At 59.7% G+C, this 17,092-nt stretch overlaps 1 protein-coding gene across 1 annotated transcript; it reads left to right on the top strand.

The window, feature by feature from the left end:
* The first annotated feature begins 841 nt into the window (after nucleotides 1-841).
* UFD1 (ubiquitin recognition factor in ER associated degradation 1) lies at nucleotides 842-14,317 on the top strand. The gene is made up of 12 exons (XM_052654994.1): nucleotides 842-980; nucleotides 3,127-3,259; nucleotides 3,609-3,641; nucleotides 5,354-5,475; nucleotides 6,494-6,624; nucleotides 7,564-7,636; nucleotides 9,256-9,324; nucleotides 9,885-9,950; nucleotides 10,159-10,206; nucleotides 10,729-10,817; nucleotides 11,379-11,460; nucleotides 14,199-14,317. The coding sequence occupies exons 1-12, from the start codon at nucleotides 978-980 to the stop codon at nucleotides 14,271-14,273; spliced, it is 924 nt and encodes a 307-aa protein (XP_052510954.1). The 5' UTR covers nucleotides 842-977; the 3' UTR covers nucleotides 14,274-14,317.
* Nucleotides 14,318-17,092: the final 2,775 nt, after the last annotated feature.

Below are 17,092 nucleotides of genomic sequence, written 5' to 3'. Positions count from 1 at the left end.
CCCGCCTCTCCGCCCTTCCGATTGGCCCCGCTTTTCTGATCGACACTTAGGCTCCGCCATTCACGACAGGACTACTCCGGCCCGCCCCTAGAGGATCGTCCTCCACCAAGTCCCATGCGACTCCGGGTCTCCAGACACGCTACGCTCCGTACACTTTACTTTGGGGGGAAAAAAATGCCCACTCCCCCCTCCAACTGGACTCTCCAGGTTAAAGCAACCTCGCCACAAATTAAATTCCTGTACACTTCAGGAATTCCCTGAAGGAAATGGCCACCCACTCGAGTACTGTTGCCCGGGAAAGTCCACGACGGAGGAGCCTGGGGCGTACAGTCCTTGGGGTCGCGGAGTCGGGCACGACTGAGGGCTTCACTTTCACTGCCCGTCACTGCAGGAATGCTCAGGCGCCTCAGTGGTAAGGAACGCGCCTGCCAGGCCGGAGACGCGCGTTCGAGCCCTGGAGAGGGAAATGGCAGCCCTACGGAGAATCCCCCGGACCGCGGAGCCTGGCGGGCTGCAGCCACGGGGGTCGCAACGCAGTCAGACGCCGACACGTCAGAGGAGCGCGTCACTCAGGGCGTCAAGGGGCGCGGCCGAGTTCCAGGGCGGAAGTGCGGCCCACTTCCGCCCGCGTCCTCCGCGGCGTCTGCGGCGCGCGGGGCCGGCCCGCGTGCTGGGCCGCGCAGGCGGGAAGGGGGCGCCGTCCGCCTGGCTTCACGCGCGGGAGGCGCTCCGGCGTTAGGCAGGCGTATCGGGACGCGCGCGCCGGAGGCGCTTTTGGTCCTCGCGCTTCGGCCGCGCCTGCCCGCGCAGCGTCCCTGCGCTCGCGCCTCCCCCGGAAGTGCCTTCCGTCCGGCCGGCGCGCCCCAGGCCGCCGGCGCACAGCTGAGGCGGCTGCCGCTGCGACGGGGCGTCGGCGGCCCGCACCGGCAGCGTTCCCCGGCACAGCGCTCTGGCCGGGCGCGGCGGAGGCGTCCGCCATGGTGAGTGGCCGGGCGTGCAGGCCGGCCGCGGCGGGCCGACGTGGAGGCCGCAGAGGCGCCGAGTCACCCGGCCTGAGTCCGCCGACGTCTGGGCCTGAGCGCAGTCTCGCGGCTGTAGACCCGTGTCGGCTTCCCGCGGACCGGCGCGGGGTCGGCCTGGGCGCTGTGGGCGTGAGAGGCGAGCGCGCGGGCCGGTCCCGAGAGCTCGGGCCTGCCGCCCCAGCGCCCGGGCCAGCGCGGCCCCGAGACCGCTCGCCGGTTGCGCCGGAGCGGGCGTGGCGCCGGCTCGGGGGCGCACGGTTCCGGTGCGATGCCTTAGGACCGCAGGCTGGCCTGCCTGCTGAGCTGTGTGAGCCCCGTGCCGCCCGGTTTGCCGCCCCCGAGTGTGTCAGTGTTGGGAGCCCTCCTCCCAACCCGGAACACTGCCGGGCGCCGCCCGGGTGCTGGCGCCGGGGTCGTGCAGGGCAGCGGGGCGGGGACGAGAACGCAGGGCTTCGGTGGGGAGGGTGCTGAGACGTGCGGAGGCCCCCAGCCCACTTCCTCCGTTCATCCCCAACGCCCTGTGTTTGCTAGGCTTCTGGCTCAGATTTTGTCCAACGGAGAGTCTTGCCTGGAAGAAGGAGAGACACGGTTTGGAAAACTCCCTTGCGGCGCTGCCGGGAGTGGAGAACCGTCCGTTTTAAGCAGGAACTGCGTTTGCCGTCTGTGGAAGACAGTTGGCCCAGCCTGCTCGTTCTGGAATTGCTAGTAAACTATTTCGTCAGTACCGGACTCTGCTTCTAACGATGTGTGCTTAGAATCCAGGCAAGGCGTGCTGCCTGGTTAGGGTGTTTATTTAACTTGTGAAAAGCCATGTGCCGTAGGTCTAGCACTTCAGCCATGTGTAAGTGTACAATTCGGTGGTGTAAAGTATATTCCTGTTGTCGTGCAGTGGATGTCCAGAACGTTTTGGTCTTGAAAAGCTGAAAGTCTGTGCCTGTGGAACAGTGGCCTCTCCTGCCAGCCCATGGCAGCCACCTTTCTCCTTCTGTCTGAACTTGGCTGCCTTAAGTACCTCCTATAAGGGGAATCCTGCAGTGTCTGCCCTTCCCTGTGGCTCATTTGGCTGAGCACAATGTCCTCAGTTCATTATCATTGTCACACGTGTGGGAATTTCCTCCCTTTCTGTGGCCGAACAGTGTTCCATTGTGTGAATGGATCACGTTTTCTTTATTCACTCTGTCGGTGGGCATTGGGGTAGCTTCCAGCCCTTGGCTATTGTGAAGAGCGCTGCTGTGGATATGAGTGTACATCTGTATTTTCAGACCCTGGTTTCAGATCCTTTGAGCAGATATCCCGTTGTGCGGTTTCATGTTCTTCCACTCCGGCACCTCACGGCAGTCACAGTACCCTGAGAATGCCCTGGGTTGCTGGGCATCCTGAGTTCTGAGCCTCCCTGTAACCTGCAGCTTGAGAGCTGGGATCTTATGTTTGTGGTGGCACCGTGTCTAGGCTTCACTTGTGTGTGGGAGGGAGGGGTGTGGTGTGATGGAGTGCCCCACGAGAGGGGTGTGAGCCCTGGGCCTGGGTGGAACAGAGGAGGTCCAGAGAAGGGTTAGGGTGCTCCTGGAGGCCGGGGCGGGGGTGGGGGGCTTCTGGTTTCTGCAGAGAATGCTTTCCTGACTGTCCTCTTAAAGCAGTGTCCCCGAGCTCTCGGTTCCCTTTCTCTCTCTTGTGCTGAGAACGCCGCCGCCCAGATGGTCTCCTGGGCTTGTCTCCCTTGCCTTGAACGTCGCCTCTGCCAGGGCAGAGGTTGGAGCTGTTTGGTTAGTGTTGTTTCCCTGGTGCTTGGAGACCAGAGCCCAGCAGATGGTGGCACTCCTAAACACGGGCTGAGAGGAGCGTGGTCAGGGGCGGGGACGTGGCCATCACAGGGGATCCTGGGACCTGCTGGTGGGGGACTCGCGGGCTGGAAGAGGCGAAGGACAGGCTTGCTGGGGGCACCATCTGAGCACCACGGGGACGAGCTGGGCAGCAGCTGCTGGGAGGTGCCCCAGACTCCTGAGAGGTGGCGGCTGAGTGACCTTGCTCTGGCCAGCTCTGGCTGCAGATGGGAGGACCGGGCCTGTCTTCTGTGCTAGCTGCGGCATCTCTCTCCTCCCCCTAGTTCTCCTTCAACATGTTCGACCACCCGATCCCCCGGGTCTTCCAGAGCCGCTTCTCCACGCAGTACCGCTGCTTCTCCGTGTCCATGCTCGCGGGGCCCAGCGACAGGTCGGACGTGGAGAAAGGAGGGAAGAGTACGTGCCGCTCTCCTGTGCCTCGCAGCTCCCCCCCCCCCGCCGCCCCGCCTGCAGGGCCCCAGCCCTCGCAGCCCTCTGCGTGTGGACAGGATCTGGTCGCCGTCATGGTGTCACAGCCCCGGACGCTGGGAGGTGGGGTGAGGGTCCTGTTGTGATCACATTCCCGGCTGAGGGCCGTGTGGTTCCAGCCGGCCAGCTCTGCTGTGACAGACCAGTGTGAAGTCCTGCCTGCCCCACTAGTCTCCTTGAGTACTTCCGTGTAGACGAACCAGAAAGCGCACTCTGGGTTTTGTTGTGTTCTGTTAGTTTTCCTTTTCTTACCGTGTCTTAAACATTCTTTCCACAGTAATTATGCCACCCTCAGCCCTCGACCAGCTCAGTAAGTACTTGCTACCCGACTTGAGAACAGAGATGACGTGACTGTGGGCACCGGGGCCACACGGGAGCTCCTCAGCACCTGGGTAGGGGCCCCTTCAGCAAGGCTGGTTGGGGGCCGCCCCTGAAGGGTGCTCGCTGGGCTGGGAGGCTGGGGCCTGCAGGTGCTTCTCTGACAACCCCCACCCAGGTCCCGTGGAGACGAAAGGCGGGTGTGAGCGCCAGGGCCATTCGCGCTGCTGGGGTAGCCGATGGCCTTGGCTGGAGGCTCGGGGTCTTCCCCTGAAGGACGGTGGCGGCCCTGGGAGGACGCTGCGAGCAGGCCTCTCGTCTCCCTGCACCTCTAGCCTCAGCTCCAGCCACAGTTCTGAGTCCTCCACCCCAGGAGCTGCCCCCCACCCCTGCCTGCCTCGTAGTGGGAACAGGAAAGGCCACGCTGTTCTCCCTCCCTCGATCCCTCCTCCAACGGGAGCCACTCAAGACCGTACACCCCGGCCCCACTCCTGGAACTAGGGAGACCCCGACCACAGACACCGAGTCCCTCGGGGTGGGGGGTCCACACTGTGTAGGGCGCACGCTGGACAGCTCAGTGGGGGCCAAGTGCTGGCTTGGGCTTTGCACCTTGCCCGACCTGACCCCAGACTAGCGACTCTCTGGGTTGGCGTCCTCACCTCTGAACAGGACACGCAGAGCCGTCTGTGTGACTGCTCGGGGGCGGTAGTGCTTCCTGGATGATGCCTGTGGTGTGTAAACAGCCAGGGCCCTGTGGCAGCGGGCAGGGGCAGGGGCAGGGGCAGGGGCTGGCCCTTAGGCAGCGCCAGCTGCAGCCGCTGTACCCGTGGAGGGAGGCCTCGAGTTGTGCTCCGCTCAGCCGGGCTGGGGGGTGAGTAGACCCAGGGCACGGCCCCTGGGCCCAGGTATCACAGAGGAGGGGCTGGCCTGGAGCCTGACTCATGCGTGGAGCTGACCCAGGACTGAGACCAGGTGTGTTGGCACACAGACGGGAGAGGAGGCTCAGGGGTCGATCGGACGGGGGCTTAGGCCAGTGCTGGACGGACCTCGTCAGTCATGGGAGGAACTGTCCAGGTGAAATCCTGTGGGTAGAGGAGGTGAGGGGGTGCAGCAAGCTCAGGCACCCCAAGGTGCTTCTCGAAATCACAAGATGAAGTTTGAAAATTACTGGACTGAGAAACACAGGAGTCTCTACAGTGGCAAGAATCTCAGACCCGAGGTTGGATTCCTGATCAGTCCGTTCACCCTGACCCACCTCAGTCCGCTGCACAGCTCTGCAGCCCAGGGCACGCTGGTGACGAGGGCCCGGTGCCTGAGGCACCTTGTTCCTGTTACCCCACCCCGGGCAACCAGCTTCACACACCCCCCAGCAGCCTCCCTGGCATGAGCGTCTGGGCACTCTTGGAGGTGTGCTGTTGGGCCTCCTGACTTCCCAGCACCTGGTCGATGTGCAAACTGTGAATAAGTGTGCAAACACGTCACTTTCTAGAGCTGGGATTTCAAACAAGCGCCCGTTTAAGTGGTGCTGTCTCAGCAAATGTCAGCTCTAGCTGGAGCGCAGGGTCCGCTGGGTGGGCAGATGCACGAGGCTCAGCCCCATGAGGGTCCTAGCGCCTGCCAGGGGTGGGGGCTTCCCCAGGGAGGGTTTAGGGACCGGGTTTCTCTTCCTGGAGGAAGCTGAGCCTCATCCCTTGCCCTTTTCAGGCCGACTTAACATCACCTACCCCATGCTGTTCAAGCTGACCAACAAGAACTCAGACCGAGTGACTCACTGCGGGGTGCTGGAGTTTGTGGCCGACGAGGGCATCTGCTACCTCCCACACTGGGTGAGCAGCCGGGCCGCGCGGCCCTGCCCCAGGGCGGCTGTCACGTGTGGCCGTGGACGCGGTGCTCCAGGACCCTGCCTGGAAACCGCAGCCGTGCTGTTAAACTACCGTTTCCCGGGTCAGGCTTGTTCTAAGTGATGGAGCAGGAGTATTTTCAAATGATTCGAATACAGAGTTCTAGATTTTTAATCCGTGGTGTTCTCCCTACTGTGTGTGTGTGCACGCACTCACCTGTACCTCAGTGCCCCTACTGTGTGTGTGTGCATGCGTTCACCAGTACCTCAGTGTCCCTACTGTGTGTGTGTGCATGCATTCACCTGTACCTCAGTGTCCCTACTGTGTGTGTGTGCATGCATTCACCTGTACCTCAGTGTCCGTACTGTGTGTGTGTGCGTGCATTCACCGGTACCTCAGTGTGCCTACTGTGTGTGTGTGCACGCACTCACCGGTACCTCAGTGTCCCTACTGTGTGTGTGTGCATGCGTTCACCGGTACCTCAGTGTCCAGAGCACTCAGCCATGTTGCCATGGGAACGAAGCCTCTCTGCACTCAGGCTGGCCCAGTGCTGTCCACAGGCCGGCAGAGCTGCACCTGCACCGCAGGGCGAGGCCCGTGGCAGCTAGGAGTGCTGCTGGTGGGGGGGGCTGGGCCGCAGCGTCCCCAGTGTGAGGGCCCCATGGCTGCCCCCTCTGTCCCTTTGACCTTCAGCACCGTCTGCTGTGACTGCCAGCTGCTCTCAGTGTTGTAGGTGCTTTGAAGGTACCCGAGGGCCCTTGTTTTTACAAGGTCTTATGTGGAAATGCAGTGTCCCGGACAGTGTAGAAAGGCTGGCCTGGGGCCTTGGGAGTTGGGTGAAGTGGGTGGAGGTCCCTGTGGGAAGGCTCTGGCCTGAGGAGGCCTGGAGCTGGCCGTCAGGGCCTCGCCTGCAGCCCTTCCAGTGACTGGCTGCCCCAGGTGTTCCCGCAGTTCCCCCCTGCCCCGGCCACGCCCCTACTGCGTCCCCTCTGCTCCCCTCCAGATGATGCAGAACTTGCTGCTGGAGGAGGGCGGCCTGGTTCAGGTGGAGAGCGTCAACCTGCAGGTGGCCACGTACTCCAAGTTCCAGCCGCAGAGCCCCGACTTCCTGGACATCACCAACCCTAAGGCCGTGTATCCTTCTGGAGACACACGAGTTCTTTGCCGGCGGAGCTGTGCAGGCGGCGGGTGATAGCCGGCCTCCGTGGGGTGTGCCTGCCGTGGGGCCGCACAGCAGGCGTGATTGACACTGACTTGGGAGCACTGGTGCTGGGCCGGTGGGTCCACACGGCGTGGGGGCCTGGATGAGCGTGCTGGGCGCTCGGCGGACCCCGCCCGGGGGCAGCTGTGCCTCCCTCCAGGGGCCCTGGCACAGAGCCCAGCGGCGCGTCTGCTGTGCGTTGTGCCTGGCCTGGGTCTTCAGTGCAGATCAGTAGATTGCTGAGGAGGAGGCGTGCTCTGCTTGGGCGTTTTTCCCTTGTCTGGGCACTCAAGGTGACTCGGTTTTGAGAACCATGTAGTAGTTTTTAAAGAAGGGGCTTACAGGCTACTTTTTGTTTTAAAATTGTTACTGTTAAATGTTTTTAGTCTAAAACACATGGCAAAATAGAAGTGACTGCCCAAGAGGTAGAAATGGCAGAAGTATAAATGAAAACATCTTCACTTTTGAGGCAACTTTACCTACGTTTCGTTCCATATTTTTTCCTACAGGGCTTTTTAAATCCTCTCGTTGAGGTGTAACATACGTGCAGTGACGCACACGCTTCAGCAAGTTTGGCTCATGTGCCCCCAGAAGGCCCCGGACACCTAGCTGCCTCCCACCTCAGAGATGGGCCTTTCTCAGGGTTGGGGGTCTCACTGTCCCATGGCTGGTTCTTTTCCTCAGTGGAGAGTGAGGGTCACCCCATTACCACGTGTTAGAGATGCTTCCTTCTTGTTACTAAATTATTGCCCCAACTAGTCACACGACTGTTGGGTACACAGAGTGGCCTGATGTTGCGAACCCGCTGTGGGCACTTGTTTCGGATGTGAGGACTCCATCTTGCTGTTGGCCTTGACCGTGTGTGTCTACAGGTTAGAAAATGCATTGAGAAACTTCGCTTGTCTGACCACTGGGGACGTGATTGCAATCAACTACAACGAGAAGGTGAGTGTCTCAGCCCCTCGCATGCCGGAGCCTCGAGGCCGTGAGCATGAGCCCGCTTCTCACACGCTGTGGGAGCAGACGCCAGTTACACACAGACACACCCACACACAGACGCTCTTCAGGGCCGGACGCCGGCTGCTCTCTGACAGTTTCCCTTGTGAGACATGCAGTCCTAAGAGTCGTTACTGTTCCGTTTTACGGATTCTGAGTCACGCTCTGTATTTTTTCATAAACTAAGACGTAGTTTTGTTCCCTTTAGCTTCGTGGGGACATTTTCGTTGTTGTCTATCTTAAGCTTTTTGGATTACAGACCATCTTAACATCGTTGTTCTGAAAGTATAAGAGCAGAAAAAAAATGGTAAAAGAGTGATTTCTTTGAGTGGTAAGGGAAGGACAGTTACCCAGGTGTGCGTAGACTCGGGACGCACGTCAGGGTCTCCATTTTTGGAAGTATGGAGACTGGATCCTCCAAAGGGCCCTTCGGGGAAGACTTGGCAGCCTGTGCTGAGGGCTGGTAACCCATCTGAGTGTGGCGCGAAGTCTGGGTCAGGGCCTCCGCGGGAACCTCATCCCTTGAAGGGGCCTCGTGGACGCCGAGGAGCCTTGTGCCAGGCTCTCTGGAAGCAGCAGCCCAGCTTCGTGGTGCCCTCGGGGCGGCTGCAGGCTGGAGGGCAGCCCTCCGGTTTCTCTCTTCAGCTCTGGTGCCACCACTGGAGGTTTCACGGGCCACTAGTTAGCTGTGACCTGCAGTTTGGGAGCACAGCTGTCGACAAAGGGGAGCATGGACACGAGTGTCCACGCAGCCTCGACGGCAGCAGCAGTGCCCGAGACCCCCGGGCGGCGCAGAGTCACTCCCGTCACGCACCGGGGGGCCTGCAAGCCGACCGAGGGCTGTTGAGCGCTCTCTGTGTGCTGGGGACCCGCCCCTCCCGTTCAGTGTTCTCAGTGGCGCAGCTGTCTCAGCTGGTCATGAGAAAAGCAAGACGCTCACCGGGCAGAGAGAGAGCCTGAAACACGCAGGAGAAGCCGCCAGGCAGAGAGAGAGCCTAGAGCAGCGCAGGAGAAGCCGCCGGGCAGAGAGAGGGCGTGGAGCAGCGCAGGAGAGGCCACTTCCCGCCCCTCGCCCTGTGAGTCGGTGCGTGGTCTCCACACAGAGGCTCCTCCCGACACCACAGCTGGCTTTCAGCCTCCTTTCCTCCTGGCTGCCCGGGAAGCGCTGCCGCCTCTGCCTTGTACAGGAATCACGGCACTCACGTAACCAGTCTGGCGCGGGCAGCCTCAGTGCACCCCACGATGAGCCGTGCTGGAGCGAGCACGCTCAGCACCGTCTCACCCAGCGTTTAGCTCGTTACCTGCTGGCAGTGATTCCTGGGAGTGAGCTTTCCTGGGTTAGACATTGGGTCTTTTGCAGTTAGCTGCCTAACTGCCTTGTCAGGTTGGAATCATCTACGAGGGTGATCAGCTGAGGGACAGGCTGGGGGGCCGACCGCTCTGCTCTCCACAGCGGGAGGTGTGGCCGGGGAGGCTGTCGTCAGGGGAGTGAGCGTGTGCGGGACCAGGCGTGCCGACACAAGTGTGGGCCCAGAGCTGCCAGGAACCAAGCCCTTCTCTCCCGCCAGATCTATGAGCTGCGGGTGATGGAGACCAAGCCGGACAAGGCCGTGTCCATCATTGAGTGCGACATGAATGTGAGTGGCCGTGGGAGGAGGGGTGTTGGGGCCCTGCTGGCCAGTGCCCTGGGGAGGTGTCACGTGGCCCCTGGGGTTGCTGGGGAGCGGGCAGCAGATGCTTCCAGACCCTCCGAGGAGGCCACTGACCTGTAATCAGTGGCAGGGCTGCTGTCGGTTCTGAGACAGCCAGCACGTCAGCCCTGCCAGGGGCCCATCTCCTTGGAGGCTGAGGTGGGGCTACTCAATTCCAAGGAGGGGGCTCTTGGTCCCCACAGCGGCCCAGCACGCCAGGTTTCTGGGCAGGATGCCCATCAGAGGGGTTCCATCTGCCCGGGTCCATTTCTATGGCATTCTTGAAACGACAGCCTTCAGGAATGGAGAGCAGAGGAGAGAGAGAACACTGGGGAGGTCTGGACGTGGCGGGATCGCAGTGCCAAAGTCTCGCTGGGACTGTAACCCGGGACCGTGGAGGAAGTGGCCCCTCCTGTGGGGCTCTGGCAGCTGCACATGGGCCCATGTGGCCCCAGCGCAGAGGCTGCGTGCGGCCCCGCGTCACGGTGCTCTCCCCCCGGGTACAGGTGGACTTCGACGCCCCCCTGGGCTACAAGGAGCCGGAGAGGCAGGCCCAGCATGAGGAGTCGGCCGTGAGTGGCTCCCCGCACCCTCCCCAGCTCTGCGCACCTGCCGCGGGGTTCCGCCTCTGCTGGTGCTGATGCAGCCGTGCTCTCCCCGCCCAGCCCCGCTCGCGGGCCCCGTGTGTCCTGGCTGTCCGGTGCCGGCAGAGGCCAGGGAGGGTCCCGGGAAGGGCTGGGCCCCCGCTGAGAGGCGTGTCCCGTTTTCCTGTCCCTCCAGGAAGGCGAAGCTGACCACAGTGGCTACACTGGGGAGCTGGGCTTCCGCGTGAGTGCCGCCCCCTGCCCATTGGGGACGCCCCAGGGACCCCAGCCGGGCCGGGGCACCCCGCACACATACACCTGGCACCTTCTCAGTCTCCAGACCCTTCTCCATCCGCTTTCTTCGGGATCCTCCCAGCAACTGCCAGGCAGCCCCGACTTCCTGAAACTACTCGCCTACCAGAAAGTAGCAATAGTGCCGCAGACGCACATAAGCCCTTCAGGGCTCACCAGCCGTGACCTCTGCTGTGGCCCCTGGACCGCGTCCTGCGGCACATGGTGGCCCCCCGCCCTGCTGCCGCCCCTGGGAGAGCGGGGGAGTGTGGGCGAGGCTCAGCCTGGGCCCGGGAAGCAGGCTGCAGAGCTGAGCCGTGGGCAGCCAGTGCCCTGGGTGGCACGGCGGCGGGGGCCCCCCTGAGCTCACGGGGCCCCGGGGGGCTGGGCGCTGAGCACCCGAGGCGGTCCCCGCCCACGCCCTGCAGTGCTGCCCCTGCCCCAGGCCCCTCTCACCCCACGTCTGCTCGCCTAGGCCTTTTCTGGCTCCGGAAACAGACTGGACGGGAAGAAGAAGGGGGTGGAGCCCAGCCCCTCCCCAGTCAGGCCTGGAGACATCAAGAGGTGGGTGTGCTGGCCCCAACCCACCCCCTGACCCAGGCCCCCGACTGCCGCGCTCTGTGGGGTCGCAGGCGCTGCCCCACCGCCAGGCCCTGCCCCACTGCCAGGCCCGCCCAGCCGCCCGCAGGCCTCATCAGCCCTCTGTCCTGCCCACAACCCGGCCGTCCCAACTCGTGCCGTCAGTGGCCGCCTGGCCGCCTCTCCCGGTCATTTGGCCCAGGGACTCGGGGCAGAGTCCTGGCTCTGGTGGCCCTCATGGTGACAGCAGGGCTGAGCTGCGTCCCCGTTGATCATGTGAGATGCCACAGACAGGTCTGCGCCCGACCTCTTGGGGAGTGAAGCGCGTGTGAGTGAGAGGCTGGAGGACGCTGATGGGAGCCCAGGAGACCCTGCCCCATGCCCTCTGCTCCCCCTGGAGTCAGCAGGGAGGCGCCCTCTGGCTGGCACGAGGTGCAGTGGGTACAGCCTCGAAGCGGAAGGGAGGCCCTGCTTCCTCTCTGTGCTTACAAGCGGACTCTAGTCGCTTCTTCTGGCGCCAACATTTCTCCTGCTCTCTCTTTATAGAGGAATTCCCAACTATGAATTTAAACTTGGCAAGATCACGTTCATCAGAAACTCACGTCCGCTGGTCAAGAAGGTTGAGGAGGTGAGTGTTTCATGAGTCAACAAGTTTCCTTGGCTACTGGTGACAAGGGGATTCTTTCCCTCGCGAATGAGGGTCTCCTTTCCTGTGTTCTCCATCCCGGCCCTCCTCCCCGTGGGCTGGCTGTCCTGCTGAAGCCGTGTGGACTCTGCCGGCTCTGTGGTGGGGACGGGCGAGGGCTCAGCTCCTTGCTCTCCTGTGCAGGTCCGGCCCAGGCTGTGCGCTGAGATCTTTAAGCCCCGGGTCGGTCTTGCAGGGCAGCTGCTGTGATCATCTGCCTCTCACAGACCGGAGCTTGAGGGCACTGGGGTCGGGGCGGGGTGGTGTTCAGGGTGCCCAGGCCTCGGGCAGAGCTGACCACCGAGCAGCCACCCCAGTGCCTCCACACTCCAGACATGCCTCCCTCGGCCCAGGGCGGGGAGGGGAGGTTTCGCCGTACGGGCCCTTCTCCTGGGTGCCAGGAACTGGCTCAGAAACCCCGCACAGCCTGCCGCCTGGCCACTGTGACTCTGCTGGCGGTTTGGGTTTGGGTTAGGTTGTTAGCCCCACTTCAGACCCTGGTCTCCTGGTTTCCTTCTTGAGGCTCGGTCCCCTGGGGACCAAGAGGGGTTCAGAGACCCACTTAAAGCCCTCCCTGGCCTTAATGCTCGTCGTGTTGACACCATGCTGAGACCTTGCTAAGCTGGGAGGAGCGCTCTCGGTCCCCCCACCAGGCGCTTGCTCGCCCCAGCCCAGCTGCTGGCTGTGCCTGCCAGCCTCGCCATCCTCTGGCCCCTTCGTCCCTGACCATCGCAGGGTGGGGAGACGGGTGTGTGCAAACACGTCCAGGCGGGGTGTGTGATGGGGGTGGCCGGCGGGTGCACTCCCGCTGCCTGTCCTGGGACATGGGGCACACTCACGGGGGTCGTGGGGGAGCCCCGAGAAGACCAAGGCACCTGACTGGGTCGCCGCAGCCCTGCTGGGGCAGGGGGCAGGGCCCGCGCTGAGGACCAAGCGTCTGTCCCAGGGCACTCGGCCCTGCCCCCAGGAGAAGGGCCGAGCGTCACGGTCCCTGGAAGGCCCTCAGCCTGGTAGTGGTAGTCTGTCCCTGGTGTCCGCCCCACCCGGCTCCCGTGCACAGGCTGGGCTGGCTGCAGCTGGAGGAGCTTTGCCAGCGGAGCCCAGGGGAAGTCCCAGCCCACTCCCCCAGCGTGAAGACTGCAGTCAGAAGGCTTCCCTTGCCAGCACCCCAGTCCCGGGAGCTCAAAGACACCAAAGGGGCAGGAAGCACCAGGGAAATAACTTTCCCAGACAGGGGCCCTCCAGGCCTCCAGCCAGTGAGTGGAAACAGCTCCGGGTTGGGGCAGAGGGAAGACCCTGAAGCTTCCAGGAGGTGGAGATTCTGCCATGGGTCAGGAACAGCAGGGGACACGGTGGAGCAGGGTCCTCAGACGTCTGTGCCTGGTTCCTGCACATCGCTGTGCCGAGCCCTCACCCCTGAGCCTGAGTGCGATTGTGTTTGGAGGCACGGCCTTTCCAGAGGTGAGATGGGACGAGGCTCTAGGTGGGCCCTGTTCCACGCCAAGGAGATGCAGACACCCCAGGGAAAGGCCTGTGAGGACGCAGGGACAGGGCAGCCACCTTCCAGCCACGACCGGGGCCTCCGGGGAAGCCACACTCGGGGTCCGTGCCTCGCTGTGAGGAGGTGTGTCTGTGCTCAGGGCCAGCCTGTGGTGGTGGTCTGGTGGCCCCAGCAGTCTCACACCAGCCCCATCAGTGAGCCGCCAGAGGAGAGAGGTGCCCAGCTCCTTGGAGGCCGGCTCTGCGCCCTCTCAGGAGGCTGCCGTGACACCCCACTGAAACAGAGACTAGAGTAGGCACGAGAAAGCCTGCCACCCTGGAAGCGGGGCCACCCCATGGCTGTGTGCAGCCCTGGAGCGTGGCCTGTGCAGGCAGGGCACAGCCCCGAGCGCCTGGGAGACAGGTTCCTCACGTGGTGAAGTCAGGGGGTGCCCTCCTGCAGCCGATGTGTGCACACCGGAGAAGCCAGGCTCCGGTGCCAACCGCAGGGTGGACGCAGGCCCTGCAGGGAGGGGGCGCTGCTTGGCCCGGTCTCGGCGTGCCCTCCCATGGCCGCCACCACGAGAAGCCTGCACGGGGCAGGGGAGAAACACCAGCTGCCCCAGGCGGTGGTTGGCGTTGGCTGGGAGCCTGGGTCCGCTTCAGTGTCTCCCCGACTAGCAGCAGAGCTCGTGGACAGTTACTTGTTGTTTTCAGAGCTTCTGGAAAACAGTCTTTGTGCTGGGAGGAGAATACCTTGGTAGACTGAAGGCTGCCGAGTCACCATTCTGCCGAGTGCACCGGTCTGCCGAGGAGCTGAGCCTCTAGGGGAAGTCAGAGCTGTGTGCAGAGACGCTGAACTGCTCACCAAGGCAGCTTCACTGCTGCAGAGCTGGAAATAACAGCGACACGGGCTGGAATTGGTGTGAGAGGAGAGACGTGTGGCCTGAGATGGGGCGGTTGTCTGCGGAGGCACACAGCAGGGACTGGAAGTGTGCTTTGGGGTGGTTTTTCTTCTAGGGGAAGAAGGCTGCGGTAGAGTAGTTACTCTGGCTTTGTTTTCAGTTCAGCCGGTGATAATTCACATTTGTAGGAATAAAGTGGGAGTAAGGAGGATGGCGGGACGGTACCTGAACCAAAGGAATAAAGCATTTCTAGTAAACTTCCAAGGAGCTGCTGAAGACGGTGTTTTCTCCTCACAGGATGAAGCCGGAGGCAGATTCGTTGCTTTCTCTGGAGAAGGACAGTCGTTGCGTAAAAAGGGAAGAAAGCCATAAGCTGGGACTGTTGACTGATTGGAAAATAAAATAATTGCAACATGCTGGCTTTTAGTTACTGGCTCTGAGGGGATGCTCCCTCACTTTGGGTTTGCATAGGGTCACCTGGAAGAGGGCAGCGGGACAGCGGCTGTATGCTGGATTTGGGGGAGAGAAGGCCCCTGGGGCCCCTTGGGGGGGCCTCTCCTCATGCCCAAACTCACTGCTCAGCTGAAGCAGGGTGCCCCAATTCCTGCTGGAAACAGTGAAGGGTTGGATTGCTCTAAGTTGGGCTTTTTCTTTTTTTTCATTTATCCTTTTCCCAGGTCATACTTAGCTGTTGCCTTTGGGCTGAAAAAAGCGGTTTAAAGAAAGTGACCATCCCATTGCACTGGCTGCAGTTTAAGTATCCGAGGAAGGTGTTTGTTTATTTTACATGTTGATTTTTTTTTTCTCCTAAAAAGCCATGCCTCAGAAGGAAAGCCTGATTTAGAAGCATTTCTGCTTTTCAGTTCAGTTAAGTCGCTCAGTCATGTCCGACTCTTTGCGATCCCATGAATCGCAGCACACCAGGCCTCCCTGTCCATCACCAACTCTGGGAGTTCACTCAGACTCATGTCCATCGAGTCAGTGATCCCATCCAGCCATCTCATCCTCGGTCGTCCCCTTCTCCTCCTGCCCCCAATCCCTCCCAGCATCAGAATCTTTTCCAATGAGTCAACTCTTCACATGAGGTGGCCAAAGTACTGGAGCTTCAGCTTTAGCATCATTCCTTCCAAATAACACCCAGGGCTGATCCCCTTGCAGTCCAAGGGACCCTCAAGAGTTCTCCAACACCACAGTTCAAAAGCATCAATTCTTCGGTGCTCAGCTTTCTTCACAGTCCAACTCTCACATCCATATGTGACCACTAGTCAAACCATAGCCTTGACTACACAGACCTTTGCTGGCAAAGTAATTTCTCTGCTTTTCAGTATGCTATCTAGGTTGCTCATGACTTTCCTTCCAAGGAGTAAGTGTTTTTTAATTTCATGGCTGCAATCACCATCTGCAGAGATTTTGGAGCCGCCCAAAAAGTCTGACACTGTTTCCCCATCTATTTGCCATGAAGTGATGGGACCGGATGCCATGATCTTCGTTTTCTGAATGTTGAGCTTTAAGCCAACGTTTTCACTCCTCTTTCATCAAGAGGCTTTTTAGTTCCTCTTCATTTTCTGCCATAAGGGTGGTGTCATCTGCATATCTGAGGTTATTGATATTTCTCCCGGCAATCGATTTCAGCTTGTGCTTCTTCCAGACCAGCGTTTCTCATGATGTACTCTGCATATAAGTTAAATAAGCAGGGTGACAATATACAGCATTGACGTATTCCTTTTCCTATTTGGAACCAGTCTGTTCCATATCCAGTTCTAACTGTTGCTTCCTGACGTGCATATAGGTTTCTCAAGAGGCAGGTAAGGTGGTCTGGTATTCCCATCTCTTTCTGAATTTTCCAGTTTATTGTGATCCACACAGTCAAAGGCTTTGGCATAGTCAATCAAGCAGAAATAGATATTTTTCTGGAACTCTTGCTTTTTCGATGATCCAGTGGATGGCAATTTGATCTCTGGTTCCTCTGCCTTTTCTAAAACCAGCTTGAACATCTGGAAGTTCACGGTTCATGTATTGTTGAAGCCTGGCTTGGAGAATTTTGAGCATTACTTTACTAGCATGTGAGATGAGTGCAATTGTGTGGTAGTTTGAGCATTCTTTGGCATTGGCTTTCTTTGGGATTGGAATGAAAACTGACCTTTTCCAGTCCCGTGGGCACTGCTGAGTTTTCCAAACTTGCTGGCATATTGAGTGCAGCACTTTCACAGCATCATCTTTCAGGATCTGAAATAGTTCAACTGGAATTCCATCACCTCCACTAGCTTTGTTCGTAGTGATGCTTTCTAAGGCCCACTTGACTTCACATTCCAGGATGTCTGGCTCTAGATGAGTGATCACACCATCGTTATCTTGGTCATGAAGATCTTTTTTTGTACAGTTCTGTGTATTCTTGCCACCTCTTAATATCTTCTGCTTCTATTAGGTCCAGACCATTTCTGTCCTTTATCAAGCCCATCTTTGCATGAAATGTTCCCTTGGTATCTCTTAATTTTCTTGAAGTGATCTCTAGTCTTCCCCATTCTATTGTTTTCCTCTATTTCTTTGCATTGATTGCTGAGGAAAGCTTTCTTATCTCTTCTTGCTATTCTTTGGAACTCTGCATTCAGATGTTTATATCTTTCCTTTTCTCCTTTGCTTTACACTTCTCTTCTTTTCACAGCTATTTGTAAGGCCTCCCCAGACAGCCATTTTGCGTTTTTGCATTTCTTTTCCGTGGGGATGGTCTTGATCCTTGTCTCCTGTACAATGTCACGAACCTCATTCCATAGTTCATCAGGCACTCTATCTATCAGATCTAGGCCCTTAAATCTATTTCTCACTTCCACTGTATAATCATAAGGGATTTGATTTAGGTCATACCTGAATGGTCTGGACTTCCCTGGTGGCTCAGAGCTGGGTTCGATCCCTGGGTTGGGAAGTTCCCTGGAAAAGGAAAGGGCAACCCACTCCAGTACTCTTGCCTAGAAAATCCCATGGACGGAGGAACCTGGTGGCCATGGGGTCGCAAAGAGTCGGACACGACTGAGCGACTTCACTATCACTGAATGGTCCAGTGGTTTTCCCTACTTTCTTCAATATAAGTTTGAATTTGGCAATAAGGAGCTCATGATCTGAGCCACAGTCAGCTCCCGGTCTTGTTTTTTGCTGACTGTATAGAGCTTCTCTATCTTTGGCAGCAAAGAATATAA

Source organism: Budorcas taxicolor, chromosome 17 (assembly GCF_023091745.1).
Source record: "Budorcas taxicolor isolate Tak-1 chromosome 17, Takin1.1, whole genome shotgun sequence".
In the NCBI taxonomy this organism is placed as follows: domain Eukaryota; kingdom Metazoa; phylum Chordata; class Mammalia; order Artiodactyla; family Bovidae; genus Budorcas; species Budorcas taxicolor.
Note: the sequence above shows the minus strand (reverse complement) of the source record. Positions and strands in the feature narration are given on the sequence as shown.